This window comes from Balaenoptera physalus, assembly GCF_965194825.1.
Source record: "Balaenoptera physalus genome assembly, chromosome: 13".
Taxonomy (NCBI): Eukaryota; Metazoa; Chordata; class Mammalia; order Artiodactyla; family Balaenopteridae; genus Balaenoptera; species Balaenoptera physalus.
Window position 1 is genome coordinate 57,689,395 of NC_138892.1, and position 13,824 is coordinate 57,703,218.

The 13,824-nt window shown below is 41.6% G+C and overlaps 1 protein-coding gene across 7 annotated transcripts in view; it reads left to right on the plus strand.

Moving 5' to 3' along the window:
- Positions 1–13,824, plus strand: part of LRIG3 (leucine rich repeats and immunoglobulin like domains 3) — an 87,966-nt gene that overhangs the window by 31,592 nt on the left and 42,550 nt on the right. For 3 of the 7 annotated variants that reach the window (XM_082422701.1, XM_082422698.1, XM_082422704.1), the window contains 9 exons: positions 472–543; positions 2,724–2,795; positions 3,312–3,475; positions 5,640–5,960; positions 7,746–8,027; positions 9,013–9,465; positions 10,247–10,405; positions 12,052–12,195; positions 12,286–12,561. In XM_082422701.1, the coding sequence (XP_082278827.1) occupies positions 472–543; positions 2,724–2,795; positions 3,312–3,475; positions 5,640–5,960; positions 7,746–8,027; positions 9,013–9,465; positions 10,247–10,405; positions 12,052–12,195; positions 12,286–12,561 (1,943 nt within the window). Of the gene's footprint in view, positions 1–471; positions 544–2,723; positions 2,796–3,311; positions 3,476–5,639; positions 5,961–7,745; positions 8,028–9,012; positions 9,466–10,246; positions 10,406–12,051; positions 12,196–12,285; positions 12,562–13,139 lie in introns of all 7 variants that reach the window. The other 4 variants (XM_082422702.1, XM_082422700.1, XM_082422703.1 and 1 more) reach the window with 4 other exon arrangements.

Below are 13,824 nucleotides of genomic sequence, written 5' to 3' on the forward strand. Positions count from 1 at the left end.
TGTTTCTATTTAGCCACAAAATGGCCTTGAAGATGGCTAAATTCTGTGTTTTAAGCAAGCGATCTTCAAATTGACTTCCATTTAGTCCTAAACTTCTGTGGGTGATGAAGGTATCCGTGGTGTGGGGGGGTAAGGAGAAAGTCTCCAGTATTACCTGCTTTATTTATTAGTGTTCTGAGACATTTTACTTGGAATAAAGTTTCTACCTCTTTGAAAAATCACTGCTTTGATTTAACCATCAGAGTAACTTCTCAAATACCTATTTTTGCTGGGTTCTCTGTCGAATGCTTTGCAGCCATGCTGAACGATATTACTGAAATAGATGGCACGGATACATTTTTTTAAGGATATCTTGTTTAATTGAAGAAAATAGAATATTCACAAATGATTTAAAAAGCAGTTCTTTTCAGGAGAGTTGCACTCCAAAATGGCTTTTATTAACTGTTCCATTATAATTTTTTTTTTTTTAAGAATACTCCAGGGAAACCGGATTCGATCCATTACCAAAAAAGCCTTCACTGGTTTGGATGCATTAGAACATCTGTGAGTAGCAGGAACTTAGTTACCCTAAAGGCAGGCTGAAATGGTTATCTACTTATATGTCATGAAAGATAACACAAACTAGTACATAATTTTGTTGGTATCCTCTCAGTACAATAAAATACACACATCTGTCCGTCCTTTGTCTACCTACCTACCTACTTATCTGTCTGTATATCTATATGAAAGTATAAGTGTACAGGTGCATATTTCTTTTGCCTTTAAGGGCATTGCTTTACATCACTTTAGGGTTTTCTTTTAGTTATTTCTCTCAAGCAGTGGTATATTTAATTTTTTTTAAAACTACCATTTATCACGCACCCACTGCACATCAGGCATTATGCTAGGTATTTATTTATATTTTCTCATTTAATACTCACGAGAAAACTACTTAATAGCTATTATTATCTTAATTTTTAAGTTAAGATGTGGTGGCTCTGAGGGTTCGTTGATTCCATCGGACAGTTAAGAAGGCAACGCACATCTTAATGCTCAAAAAAGAAGATCCCAGTCCTGGAGAGTGACAGGAGAGTTTTAACACTACTTTGAGAATTTTGTTTATTGTTACTGTTGTTTAATTATGAAGCATACAACCTGTTTTTCCTCCTTTATTCCTTTTCTCGCTCTCTTTTGCAACTAACCTGTAAGTTAGCAGCTGGCAGAAGCAGGGCTCAAACCAGGGCAGCCCCTGCTATCACAGCAGCTCTTGCCTTCACATCTTCTGCCCCCAGTAACTCCTGGCACACATTTCTGAAATGACACTTAGGCACTCGAATATTTTCAGGCACTAGGAGCACAAGCTAACCAGCCTTGATAGGAGTCAAAGCCTGCAGGAGCACAGAGCCAGCTTCTGATAACCGTGGGTGCACATATATGTGTTCAGTGGGAGTCTGAAGCAGCATAAAGTGTGTCCACCCTGACTATTAAGGAATGCTTATAGCCAAAAGTTGTATGATCTGTTAAGCTGGACAGAAGAAGTTATCATGTAAAATACACATTTGCGTGGTACCGTCATTGGTGCTGTGTGTTTAGCTGTTAATCTGTGCACCACCATCTTGCCGTCTTCGCAGTGACCCGTTGGTTGCAGGGAGCTCTGGCTCGCCAGCCACGCCGACAGGGTAGCAGGGCAGGTTGTAGGGGATAACTGCAAAGCGTCATCTGGAAAGGCGGGCCAGTATTGCTGGGCTCACTGAAACAAATTATTTTCAAAGGGAAACTAGCCAAAAGGGTTTGTCCTCTGACCCATTCCATTTCTGGGAAAGTGGAATTCGTGGATCCGTGGAGCATTAGCCTCTGCTTCAGTTTCCTAAACCTTCGTGACTCTCTCAGCCTCTTTCTGTGCCCACGTTTGGGACCTCGATTCTGTCTTCTGTTGCCACTTGTCTCATTCAAAATCCCTTTTCTCCACTCTGACCCTTTTAAAGGAAAACGGAGTAGTAATCACTGTGGAGAGGACTTTAATCCAGAGCGCTCATAAGCACCAGTTAAAAATAAAGCCAGCCCCGAATATTCTCTCATTTTATAAATGTCCTGCCTGAAGTGTTTGTTGATTTGTTTGTTTTAGTGAGAACCTCTTGTCTGAACACCTACCTGTCTCCCCGTGAGTGAGCTGTGTGTGGCAAAATGGGCTAGTGACTGAGAGCGTAGGTTTGGAAATTGAAAATAATTGAGTTCAAATCTTATCTGTCCCTTTCATGCCAAGCCAAGGTAGTTATACCATCTGCTTTTGGGTTGATGTGAGGATTAAATGTAATAATGTGTAAACGTAAATCAGTTAACATGGTTGCGTATCATAGAAGGTATTCTATACATGATGGTTTTTTAAAAGCATAATTATGAGGAATTTTATTTCTGCATTTAAAAGTTACTAATGGTTACTAATTTGAATAATAAGAAGTGTAATAAAATAACATGGCAGAACAGCTTAGGCCCTTAAGAGTCAAAAAACCTGTATGTGGTGATATGAAATCTCTCTCACCGTAACAGAACCTGCCTCTGATGCAGATATCCTTGTTCTTGAATCCAAGCTTCCTAACGAGTTCTTCTAGTCACCCCCATTTGTGCATCTCAGCACAGAGAGTGTTTTTGTGGCGAATGGGGTGGCAGCGTGGGCCCACCCTTTGCCTGAAGGCACATAGTGACTATAATTCCCTCTAATGTATTTGATTTGGTTGCTTTTTCAGAGACCTGAGTGACAACGCAATCATGTCATTACAAGGCAATGCATTCTCACAGATGAAGAAACTTCAGCAACTGTAAGCTTTTCTTTTCCTTCCAAGAGTTTCACGTAAAGCATCGAGGGGGAAACTGACGTGGGGTAGATCATCCTGGATTATGTATCTATAGAAAGTGTCTGGCACATTCATCACATCCCTTCACTTTGGTTACCAGAAAGCAAGAGGAGTTCGTTTTTTGTTCCCTTTGTTGAAAAGAGGAGTTTCTTTTTCTTTCTGTTACAAATTGGCGGTTGAAATTTGTGGGACCCAATACAGCACAGTGCCTCATCGTAGTAACCAATTTTCAGTAGTAAGGTATTTTCGGTATATCAGCACTTCTGTCTCTGCTGGTCAGTAAGAACAGCACCAACAAAAATAAAACAGTGCTAGTTCCATGTCTTGCATTTGATGATGGACTATAGAATATGTAGTCCATGGGATGTGTGTATTTGGTTTCCCCATTCATTGCTTTGTTAATATTTACTTGAGTTTAGGTTATACGTGTAGAAATCTGCATTTCGTACAAAACAAATTGCATGTAATTACTCTCCTCAGGCACTTAAATACATCAAGCCTTCTGTGCGATTGCCAACTAAAATGGCTCCCACAGTGGGTGGCGGAAAACAATTTTCAGAGCTTTGTAAATGCCAATTGTGCCCATCCGCAGCTGCTGAAGGGAAGAAGTATTTTTGCTGTTAGCCCAGATGGCTTTGTGTGTGGTGAGTGGAACTATGGCCTTTGACTTTTCTATTCATTCTTCTTTTTTTTTTTTTTCTTCTCCCGTTTGTCCAAATAATGGACTTCAATAAATTTATGTTCCCTGAATAAAAGCTCTTATTTCTGCTGAGGTAGATGAGAATGGATCTGTAGCTTGCTGATGATCACAGTTTTACTGATGGAAAGAAAAACTTTTTCTATAATTTTTTCTATAACTTATAAAATTGGCATCAGAGTGGTTTGGTAGAAAGAGAATGACGTTGGATCTTGGGAGAACTGAAGGATAGTCACAGCCCTTCTACTTAACTGTGATTCCCTAAATCTCAGTCTTCGCATCTATGAAATGGGAATGCTGCTGTCTGCTCTCCCCAGTTCCGGGGGTTGTTGAGAGGCTCTTGTGAGCTCGACTTAAATCCTGTGCAGATGCTGTTTATGGTGAATAGAAAGAGAAAATTATTAGCTAGTGATTTATAGTCTGCTAAAAATTTTACTATTAGTGGGTAAAACATTACAAGTAACAGAAAGTTTGAGTTTATTGTAAATAAATTTAAGGTCCATTGTTTTAGCATCTAAGCATCTCAGCGTTAGAAATTTGCTTACCCAGCTTCAGATAGCTAGTTAGCAGATCTGGATCAAAAACCCAAGTTTTCATCTCTCTGGTGCCGTCTTCCGTCTGCTGCGCTACACTGCTGTTTACTATTTGCTGCCATGGAGACCTTTGTAAAACTAAATGTGCGTACAGAACATGAAATCAAACTTTGTTTGAATTTTAGTATGTGTGTTAAGATATTGCAGAACCTAATTCTACATTGGCCTTTAAAATTTTATTTAAAACTGCTTTGCCTATGATTGTTTAGCTAAGTACAAGAAAACCATATTTTTTTTTTAGGTTGCAGCATTAAGTGGTGCCAACAGTTTCTGGAAATAAAACATCTGATGTAGCTTTTGGATCTAAATAAGCATTTGGCATTCATCTGTAAGGGCCTGAGCTATTCCTTTTCCATGGTCTTGATTTCTCAGTTCTGTAGTCTTCAGGATATGAACTCTCTATTACTTTGAGACACACACACACACACACACACACACACACACACACACACACACACACACACACACACACACACACACACACACACACACACACACACACACTCATATCTATATAGTACCCATAGATTTTTTACCCGATGAGAATTTTAGAATAATCACACAGAAGAAGAAACTATCTTGATTACAGCATGCAGGCGTGGCATTGGAAGTTACCTGCATTGCAATTGTCAGAGGATCCCCCATACCCCATTCATAAACACACACACACACACACACACACACACACACACACGTTTTTTTCAGAGAACCCAAATAATACATTTTGGTTGCTTTAAGATGCTTCCTTCTGGGTTTAGACCATCTCTGAGAAACTGAAGTTCAAAAAGGTAACTTTTCCAAAAAGTAACAGAGAACTAAAAATAACTGTTTGGAATGAAAGAGTTGCTTAGCTGTAATTATAATGTAGCTCTGACAGTGTGGCACAGCGACCTGATGGACTGTCCACTCTAAACTCCAGGCTGCAGCCGGGGGCTCACAGGGAGCTTGAGAAATGCTTTTCCTTTCACTACAGGATTGTTTTTTCCTGCTCTACCTAAAAATGACTGGTCTTTTTAATGAGTTCTGTTTTTGGTAAGTGGGGTGTTAATTTGCTGTCTTTAGTGGTATTGATTATCATTATTCATGTTTGATTTCTTAATTTTTCTGCTTATTTATGAAGAACATGGGGAAAAAATGCAGTTCCTAATAGTAGCATTTAAAGATGATCCATGAGCCTGGAAGTGTCTTAACCGATTTCTTCTTGTATTTATGTTAAAAAAAAAAAAAAAAAAAAAAAGCACAAGAGGTCTGCAATAAACTGTATTCCAAAATATCAGTCTCTCCCAGTTAATGATGGATAAATAGGGCTCAGTCTCTAGTTGAAATGAATGAATTACTTTATAAACTCTCTCCCAGTCTGTTATTTTCAACACTGGGACTGCTGGTCCAGCTGTGAAACATACACAGAGGGTAAAAACCTAAGCCACTGTTTGTTTTGAGTTTCTTGGTGTTCAGATCTGAGTAGCATTTGGACTCAAGCTTAAAACTGTTTTGTTTCCTCCTCTCCATTTTGAACAGATGATTTTCCTAAACCCCAGATCACAGTTCAGCCAGAAACACAGTCGGCAATAAAAGGTTCCAATTTGAGTTTTGTCTGCTCAGCTGCCAGCAGCAGTGATTCCCCAATGACTTTTGCTTGGAAAAAAGACAATGAGCTACTGCATGATGCTGAAATGGAAAATTATGCACACCTCCGGGCCCAAGGTGGGGAGGTGATGGAGTACACCACCATTCTTCGGCTCCGCAGTGTGGAATTTACCAGTGAAGGGAAATATCAGTGTGTCATCTCCAATCACTTTGGTTCATCCTACTCTGTCAAAGCCAAGCTCACAGTAAATAGTATGTGATCTGACTTTTCCTTTTGCGTTTGAAGATATGTTTTAGAAACAGAAAGTACCTGGTTTCCTCTCTTTTTTTTACTGCTAACCCTGTCCTCTGCTCTTATAGTTCTCCACCTAACCCTTCTCACTCCACAAGATTAATAGTGTTGGTTAAGCAAGCAGTTTTTGTGTTGAAGACCCCATACTTAGCATGGTGGGTAACCAAGATGAACCAGACACGTTTTGCTCTGTGAGAGTTCACGATGTACTGGTCTGATGTGGGAGGCCATGAAGTATAGAGTTAAAGGATATCACCTTTTTTTTTAAAATGAAGTATAGTTGACTTACAATACTGTGTTAGTTTCAGGTGTACAGCAAAGTGATTCAGTTATATGTATTTTTTTCAGATAATTTTCCATTATAGGTTATTACAAGATATTGAATATAGTTCCCCGTGTTATACAGTAAATTCTTGTTGCTTATCTATTTTATGTAAAGTAGTTTGTATCTGTTAATCCCATCCTCCTAGTTTATCTCTCCCCCTCTCCCTTTCCCCTTTGGTAACCGTAAGTTTGTTTTCTGTGTCTGTGAGTCTGTTTGTTTTTTATATGTATATTAGTTTATTTTTTAGATTCCAGATATAAGTGATAATATTAGTCTTTCTCTGTCTGACTTCACTTAGTATGATATTCTCTAGGTCCACCCATGTTGCTGCAAATGGTAATATTTCATTCTTTTCTGTGGCAGAGTAAATATTCCATTGTATATATGTACCACATCTTCTTAAACCAGTTGTCTGTTGATGGGCACTTAGGTTGCTTCCATGTCTTGGCTGTTGTAAATAGTGCTGCTATGAACACTGGGGTGCATGTATCTTTTTGAATTAGAGTTTTCATCTTTTCCAGATATATGCCCAGGCGTGGAATTGCTGGGTCATATGGTAGCTCTATTTTTAGTTTTTTACGAAACCTCCATCATACTGTTTTCCATAGTGGCTGCACCAGTTTACATTCCCCCCAACAGAAAGCACACCACCCTTAGCTCAGAGATCTGGGTTTGAACCCTGCCACTCCTGCTTACAGCTGTGGGACTCTCAGCAAGTTACCTAACCTCTCTGTGCCTCCTTTTCCACATCTTTCAGTTAGGAGTAATAGTACCTACCTTACAGAGGTATGATAATTGTTAAATAAAATCATTTGTGTAAAGAACTTAGCAGAGTGCCTGGAATAGAGTAAGTAAATGCAATAAGTGTTAGCTGCTGTTCATAAAAGTATCTCATCCTGTGCTTTGTGTGGCAGGTAGACAGTTTTACAGTTTATCATTTAATTGTTTATATCTTTCATGGTAGTAAATATGATTCATTCATTCAATGAATGGTTGCTGAGGCCTGACACATAGGGCAAAAAATTGTGGGACAAAACACGTGTCTAAAGTCATAGAATGTTAGAACCAGGAGGGACTTAAAAAAAAAAAATGGAGTGGTCAGGGTAACAAAGAGATAAACTGATTTGCCTAAGGTCTCACAGATAATTATTGAGGAAACTAAAAAGCGACTGGAAAATAGCAGAAAGACCATCAGTCTGAAGCTCAGGTGACCTGTTTCATCTTGACTCCATCATTTCTGTACCTGTGTAACCTTGAGGGAGTACCTTAATCACTCCATCTCATCTTGCAGTTGGAAATAACCCCTGCCTTACTATGCAGGGACATTCATAAGTATCAAAAAAAAAAAAAAAATAGGGAATGAAAATGAACCTCTCAAACTCCAGAATGCTAATTGCCCATGTTGTGTCTCTGATTTCAGTGCTTCCTTCGTTCACCAAGACCCCCATGGACCTCACCATCCGCGCCGGGGCCATGGCACGCTTGGAGTGCGCTGCCCTGGGACACCCGGCCCCACAGATAGCCTGGCAGAAGGACGGGGGCACAGACTTCCCGGCCGCGAGGGAGAGACGCATGCATGTGATGCCCGAGGATGACGTGTTCTTTATCGTGGACGTGAAGATAGAGGACATCGGGGTGTATAGCTGCACAGCTCAAAACAGTGCAGGAAGCATTTCTGCGAATGCAACTCTGACTGTCCTCGGTAAGTGGATATTTTCAGATTTTGTGATATACGTTAGTCTTAAATATACCGGCTCACCCAAAGGCCCTAAGAAGCTGTGAGAAGTTGTGTCCGAAGTTGAGAGGGTGAGAGATGATCCACAGGACACTGCCCTTTCCTGGAGGGGACAATGGCTTCTCAGAAGCTTTGAAGTCGCGAGTGTATTACATCTTCAGGCCTGTGGCCAGTGAAATGAGTCTGCTCCCTCCCTTGTGAGAAGGGGGAAAAGTAAATGCTTTGATGCTTTCCCTTTTGCAGGAGTCACCTTTCTCTGCTCTTTCCATGATGCAATCTCTACTAAAAGTCTTAACAATATAAAGAATATAAGAAAATAAGTGTATAAACAAATGGAAAGGGCCCTAACTTTTTTCTCAGCCTCCCATAACCACTGTGGAAATCTGAGTTCATCTTTTATCATTTACCTAAACAGATGCTTTTTAAAAATGTGAGCGTGTTAGTCATTTGTGTATCTTTGAAAGAGTAAATCAGAGTAACCTATGAACACCAAATAATAAAAGTAAATTCTTTTCAGAATTTTAATATAGGCTGGGACATCTAGCACTAGAAAGTTTCCCTTTAAAAATGTAAACATTCTGATTTTTTTCATCCATCAACACACAGTTGTGCTTGAAATTATTTTTATACATTTTCTAATTCTAAAGAATGTCTAAAATGTTTTGCTTTGCCCCACTCCCACCACTCCCCAGCCTTGCCAAGAGTCAGACAGAACTGAGAGAAAGGAATAGTAAATATTATCCTTAACTGATGTTATAAGTAAATGACAGCCAAATGATGAAATGAAATCCCAGATGTTGTATACATGTTTAGGGTCTTAAAGAAGCATGGGCATGAGTTTGTGGGAGAATACAGTTTTAAGCTCCCATTTGAATAAATTTAAGCGCGAGGTCTTATGCTGTGCGAACCCTAATTTCATGTCGGAGATTATAAACATAACTTGTCATTTCAGAGACGCCATCATTTTTGCGGCCCCTGTTAGATCGAACTGTAACCAAGGGGGAAACGGCCGTCCTGCAGTGCATCGCGGGAGGGAGCCCTCCTCCCAGGTTGAACTGGACCAAGGATGACAGCCCTTTGGTGGTCACTGAAAGGCACTTTTTTGCAGCAGGCAACCAGCTGCTAATCATTGTGGACTCTGATGTCAGGGACGCCGGGAAGTACACCTGTGAAATGTCGAACACCCTGGGCACCGAGAGAGGCCACGTGCGCCTCAGCGTGATCCCCACCCCCACCTGCGACTCCCCTCAGCTGACCGCCTCCTCACTGGACGATGATGGGTGGGCCACCATGGGCATCGTGATCATCGCGGTGGTTTGCTGTGTGGTGGGCACGTCGCTCGTGTGGGTGGTCGTCATATACCACACGCGGCGGAGGAACGAAGACTGCAGCATCACCAACACAGGTGTGTCGACAGAAGCCCGGCACAGGGTGCAGGAGTCGTGTGTGTGCTTATGGTCCCGCCGTGATTTCCTTCTGAGTGCGCGTCTCACAGTCTCAGGCCGTGTCACGAGGGTGACTCATTTGTTTCAAGCTGCAGAACTACGGTTAGCTAAAAATAACACCCTGGCCCAAAATGAAGCTGATGGTTAAAGATGAGTGCTTTCTGTCAAGACCTCATCAGAATATCCTGTTGGTTATGAGAGACGGTCCAAATCACAGCGTAAACCAGTCTGACCCTGTCACAAGCTGGTGACGGGGGACCAGGAACAGCCCTTCAGTCATGAGGCTTACACTCCGCCGTCGTTTTTCGTTTGGTCACGTGTGAGCGTGTGTGCACGTATGTGTACAGGCATCTAGGGAAGATTCTAGTTATTGGTGGGAGAGGGACTTTGACTTGTATGTGCAAAACTCCTACATCAGTGAATAATATTAAGTTGGGAATACGGCAGAAATCAAGCTTAATTCAAAACCTTAGATATGCTCTCATGAAAATGACCTTTACCTTTGTCAGCATTTGTTGTTTTTGAAATTTGGGAGGAATATCCCACAGGCCATAAAGTAGAAAGTCAGCTCAGGCGCCCCAGAGCAGCAGAGCCCTGGTTTGCCTTACATCAAGATGGTTTTGCAACAGTCGATTGATTTGATTTGCACCGAAAACCAAACAGAACGTACCATTCATAAGGGAAGCCCGTGTGGCATTTACGATCATTCTTGGTTAATGGAATGCTGTTGTCTGATTCCAGATGAGACCAACTTGCCGGCTGACACCCCGAGTTATTTGTCATCTCAGGGAACATTAGCTGACAGACAGGATGGGTACGTCTCCTCAGAAAGTGGAAGCCACCACCAGTTCGTCACTTCTTCAGGAGGCGGATTTTTCTTACCACAACACGGCAGTAATGGTACGTGCTTAAAATGAACGTGGGCTGTAGTTGTTTTGAAATAACCCAATGGAAAGTTCAAATATAATATTAATTTTCACAAGAAATTGATACCCCCATATATGGAGGGCCCTGGCCCAAAATCACTAGCAAAGCTGAAATTAGATAGTTATGCCCTTCTCTTAAATACTAGAAAAATCTTTGTTTCTAGCAATAACAGAAGACAAGTAGGTTAAATAAAATTTAATTCCTCCAGGCGATGTAATACTTCCTTTACGTTGTAAATGTTCTTTGGCCCTGAATGTTCTTCTTACTTAAATGACATTAACTGGTTTCATGTGTGGTCTTAAAAAGTCAAAGGATTTAAAATCATTCTGTTAGAGACATCTAATACTGACTCTCACTTTAAGAACTGTATTGTTTAAAGAGTAATAAGGAGGCAGCGTAATACAAGGGCATCAGCTTGGTTCAAGACCCACTTCTGACACTCCCTGTGTGACCTTGGGCAGCTATAATCCTTCCCTGTTAAGTTGTTGTGAACTTTAAATACAATGATAACGGAAAACGACACGTATTAAGGGCTCAGTAACTAGCAGCCAGTGACATTATTCTCAAACATCTTACCATCTTTTCCCACAAACGTTGACTGAATATCTGCTCTGTGATGGACTCCGTAGTTGGGAGGGAAGAATATTTGTTTTCAGTTTCACAGTTTAGTCAGTGGTGAGACAAAAAATTCCACAAATAATTGCAAAATGCTTGGCAAGGCAGTGATAGAGGGCATAGAAGATTTGAGCAAAAAAGCTGTAGTCCCTGTTAGACTCATTTGGCTGCAAAGAGCAGAGGCCCAAGCTCATTCAGCTGGAGCAGGGTTTACTGAAAAGATGCTTACAAAAGTCTAAAGGGACAGAACTGGAGCATAGTAGTGCCATGTCGCCTGGATGCTGGGGCTGGAGATTGGTCCCCCCTCAGAGCAGCCCTAGAGGCCACTGGCATTACTGAGTCACATTCTGCACGCTTGCTTCTCGCTGAGACCACCACCCACCCTCCAGCTGCCCAGTTCTTGCTGCCCAGGCACGTGGTCCATCGTGGCATCTCTCACCCTCATGACGTCTCTTGTCCTTCAGCTGCTGTGTCCACTACTAACCAGCATGTCATTTCTGGGTCATTTAGCTCAGATACTCACGGATACGTTTTTTTTGGTTTGTTTGTTTGTTTTTTTGGCCGGGCTCATCTTTGAGCTGGCCATTAAGAGGTCATTGGTTAAATGCCAGTGCCTTATCCTGGTCATCAGTGACTTTCTGGAGGAAGCAGGCAGTGCTGGTGGCATCATGTGGTTCAGACCATGGCTGCTTCAGCTGCAGTGTATGGCCATACACAGATCAGTGTCTCTTGGAAACTAGGTGGGGCCAGCAACGAGGTTAGCTCCAGTTCAATGGTTAATCAAGTCCTCCTTTAGTAAGATATCACACATTTACTCAGTTACTAATCCATAGGCATCAATAAATTTTGAAAAAACTCTACCATAAATTTCTGCAGTGTTTCCTTTGTATAATAGTCTGTCTAAACTTTTCATCTATAAATATGGAAAATGTCAGAAGTGGAGAGAGACTGTTGAATGGTACTTGAACAAAATTGGTTCAGTGACTAAGATGTGGTTTTTAAAGGGACATGCCACATTGACAACAGCAGTGAAGCCGACGTGGACGCTGCCACAGACCCGTTCCTTTGTCCCTTTTTGGGACCCTCAGGCCCTGTGTATTTGAAGGGGAGTGTGTATGGCTCAGATCCTTTTGAAGCCTATCATACAGGTACGTGGTTTTCTTATCTGAGTTCCGTTTCCTGGAGAGACCTCCAGAAGCATTAACTCTGTCTCCTGATATTGTCCCCAAATTTAAAAGGTTGTGGTCCTGACCCAAGAACAGCTTTAATGGAACACTATGAGCCCAGTTACATAAAGAAGAAGGAGGGCTACCCGTGTCCTCCTCCTTCAGAAGAATCCTGCGAGCAGAGTGTCAGTGATACAGTGTGGCCTTCCCATGTGAGGAAGTTACTCAGCTCTTCTTACTCTCAACACGAAGGACCTGGAATGAACAACTTATGTCTGAACAAGTCTTCGGCAGATTTTAGTCCAAGTCCAGAGCCAGCATCGGTTACTCTGAGTAAATCTTTCATGGGTAAGTTTATTAAATTATTAGACACCTTGACTCAGGACCCACATTCCAAGTTGCATGCGGGAGAGCCATGAGAACTTGGAATGCCAGACTGGTGAAAGATAGTTTTTGGTGTTGTTTTTTGGTTTGTTTTTCTTTTTAATGATGCTGTCGTGACATCGTATTAGCTAGTATCTTTGTTTCTAAAAGCAAAGGCAGATGTGGGGATTTTACTTGATTATGTATTTAATCCAGCGCTAAGCCTTAGGAACTTTCTGGGCAACTCTGTGTGTGGCATCATCTAGAAGACAAGAGTTTTGGAAGTGACTTAGGAGTGCAGTTTGTCAGTCATGTGGAAAAAGTGGTTTTGGGCTACAACAGCCTTTGGGGTGGAGTTGTGTGCACAGCATGGCTGTGGTTTGGGATGTCTGGTGGCTTATGACTGAACTCACAGTCAGAGGGCAGCCGGCGCCCTACCTGGCAGCAGCTGCTCATCAGCCAAGCTGGACCACCTCCTGCGAAGGAGGCTGTCAGAGCCCTAAAGCCCTCGGTAGTGCTGGTGGACACTGGCTGGCGCTGAGGTTCATTTGTGGATTTTTCAGTCTAGTGCATGGGGACGATGGGATGGAAGAACTGAGATCATCTTTTCACTGCATGGAAATATGGAAAAATGAACCACAACTTTTTTTTTTTTTTTTAAATAGAATTTTAAAATATTTTACCCAGCTTTTAAGAAATTTCATGTTTTGTCCTGGTATAATTTTTCATATTCCTTTTTGAAAAAATGAAAATAATATCTTTTACATGACTGAGGCAAGAATTTGAGTCAATGGAATAATAATTTGCTGCTAAGGAAGAAAGGGCAAGACATACGGGTTGTTCTGAGAGAAATGTGCTATACTCAGGAACAGTTGACTTGTACGTTACTGTCCAGATGCGCTTTGTGGAGAATTGGGAACTCTCGATTAATACAGCTAGGACTCGGGAGAACTTCTGTTGGGGAACTTCATTGCTCCATGATGAATGTTGCTATAAGTCCTGAGACGTGGTGAAGAAGGGCTGCTTGTATTCAGTGGATGTGTGTGTAAGAGGGGCACACGTGCCCTCAGCTCCGTTCTGTAAGGTCTTTCTCCATAGCACAGATATACAACCATACACCTGAGTCCCATAATGTGGACTTGTAGAACGTCCGTGGGGTACTCACATTCGTCGGGGAAGATGTTCCTTCATTTGAAATGCATTTTGTTGATTGCTCCAAAAGTCCCCATGTGCTCAAGGGGGTTCTTT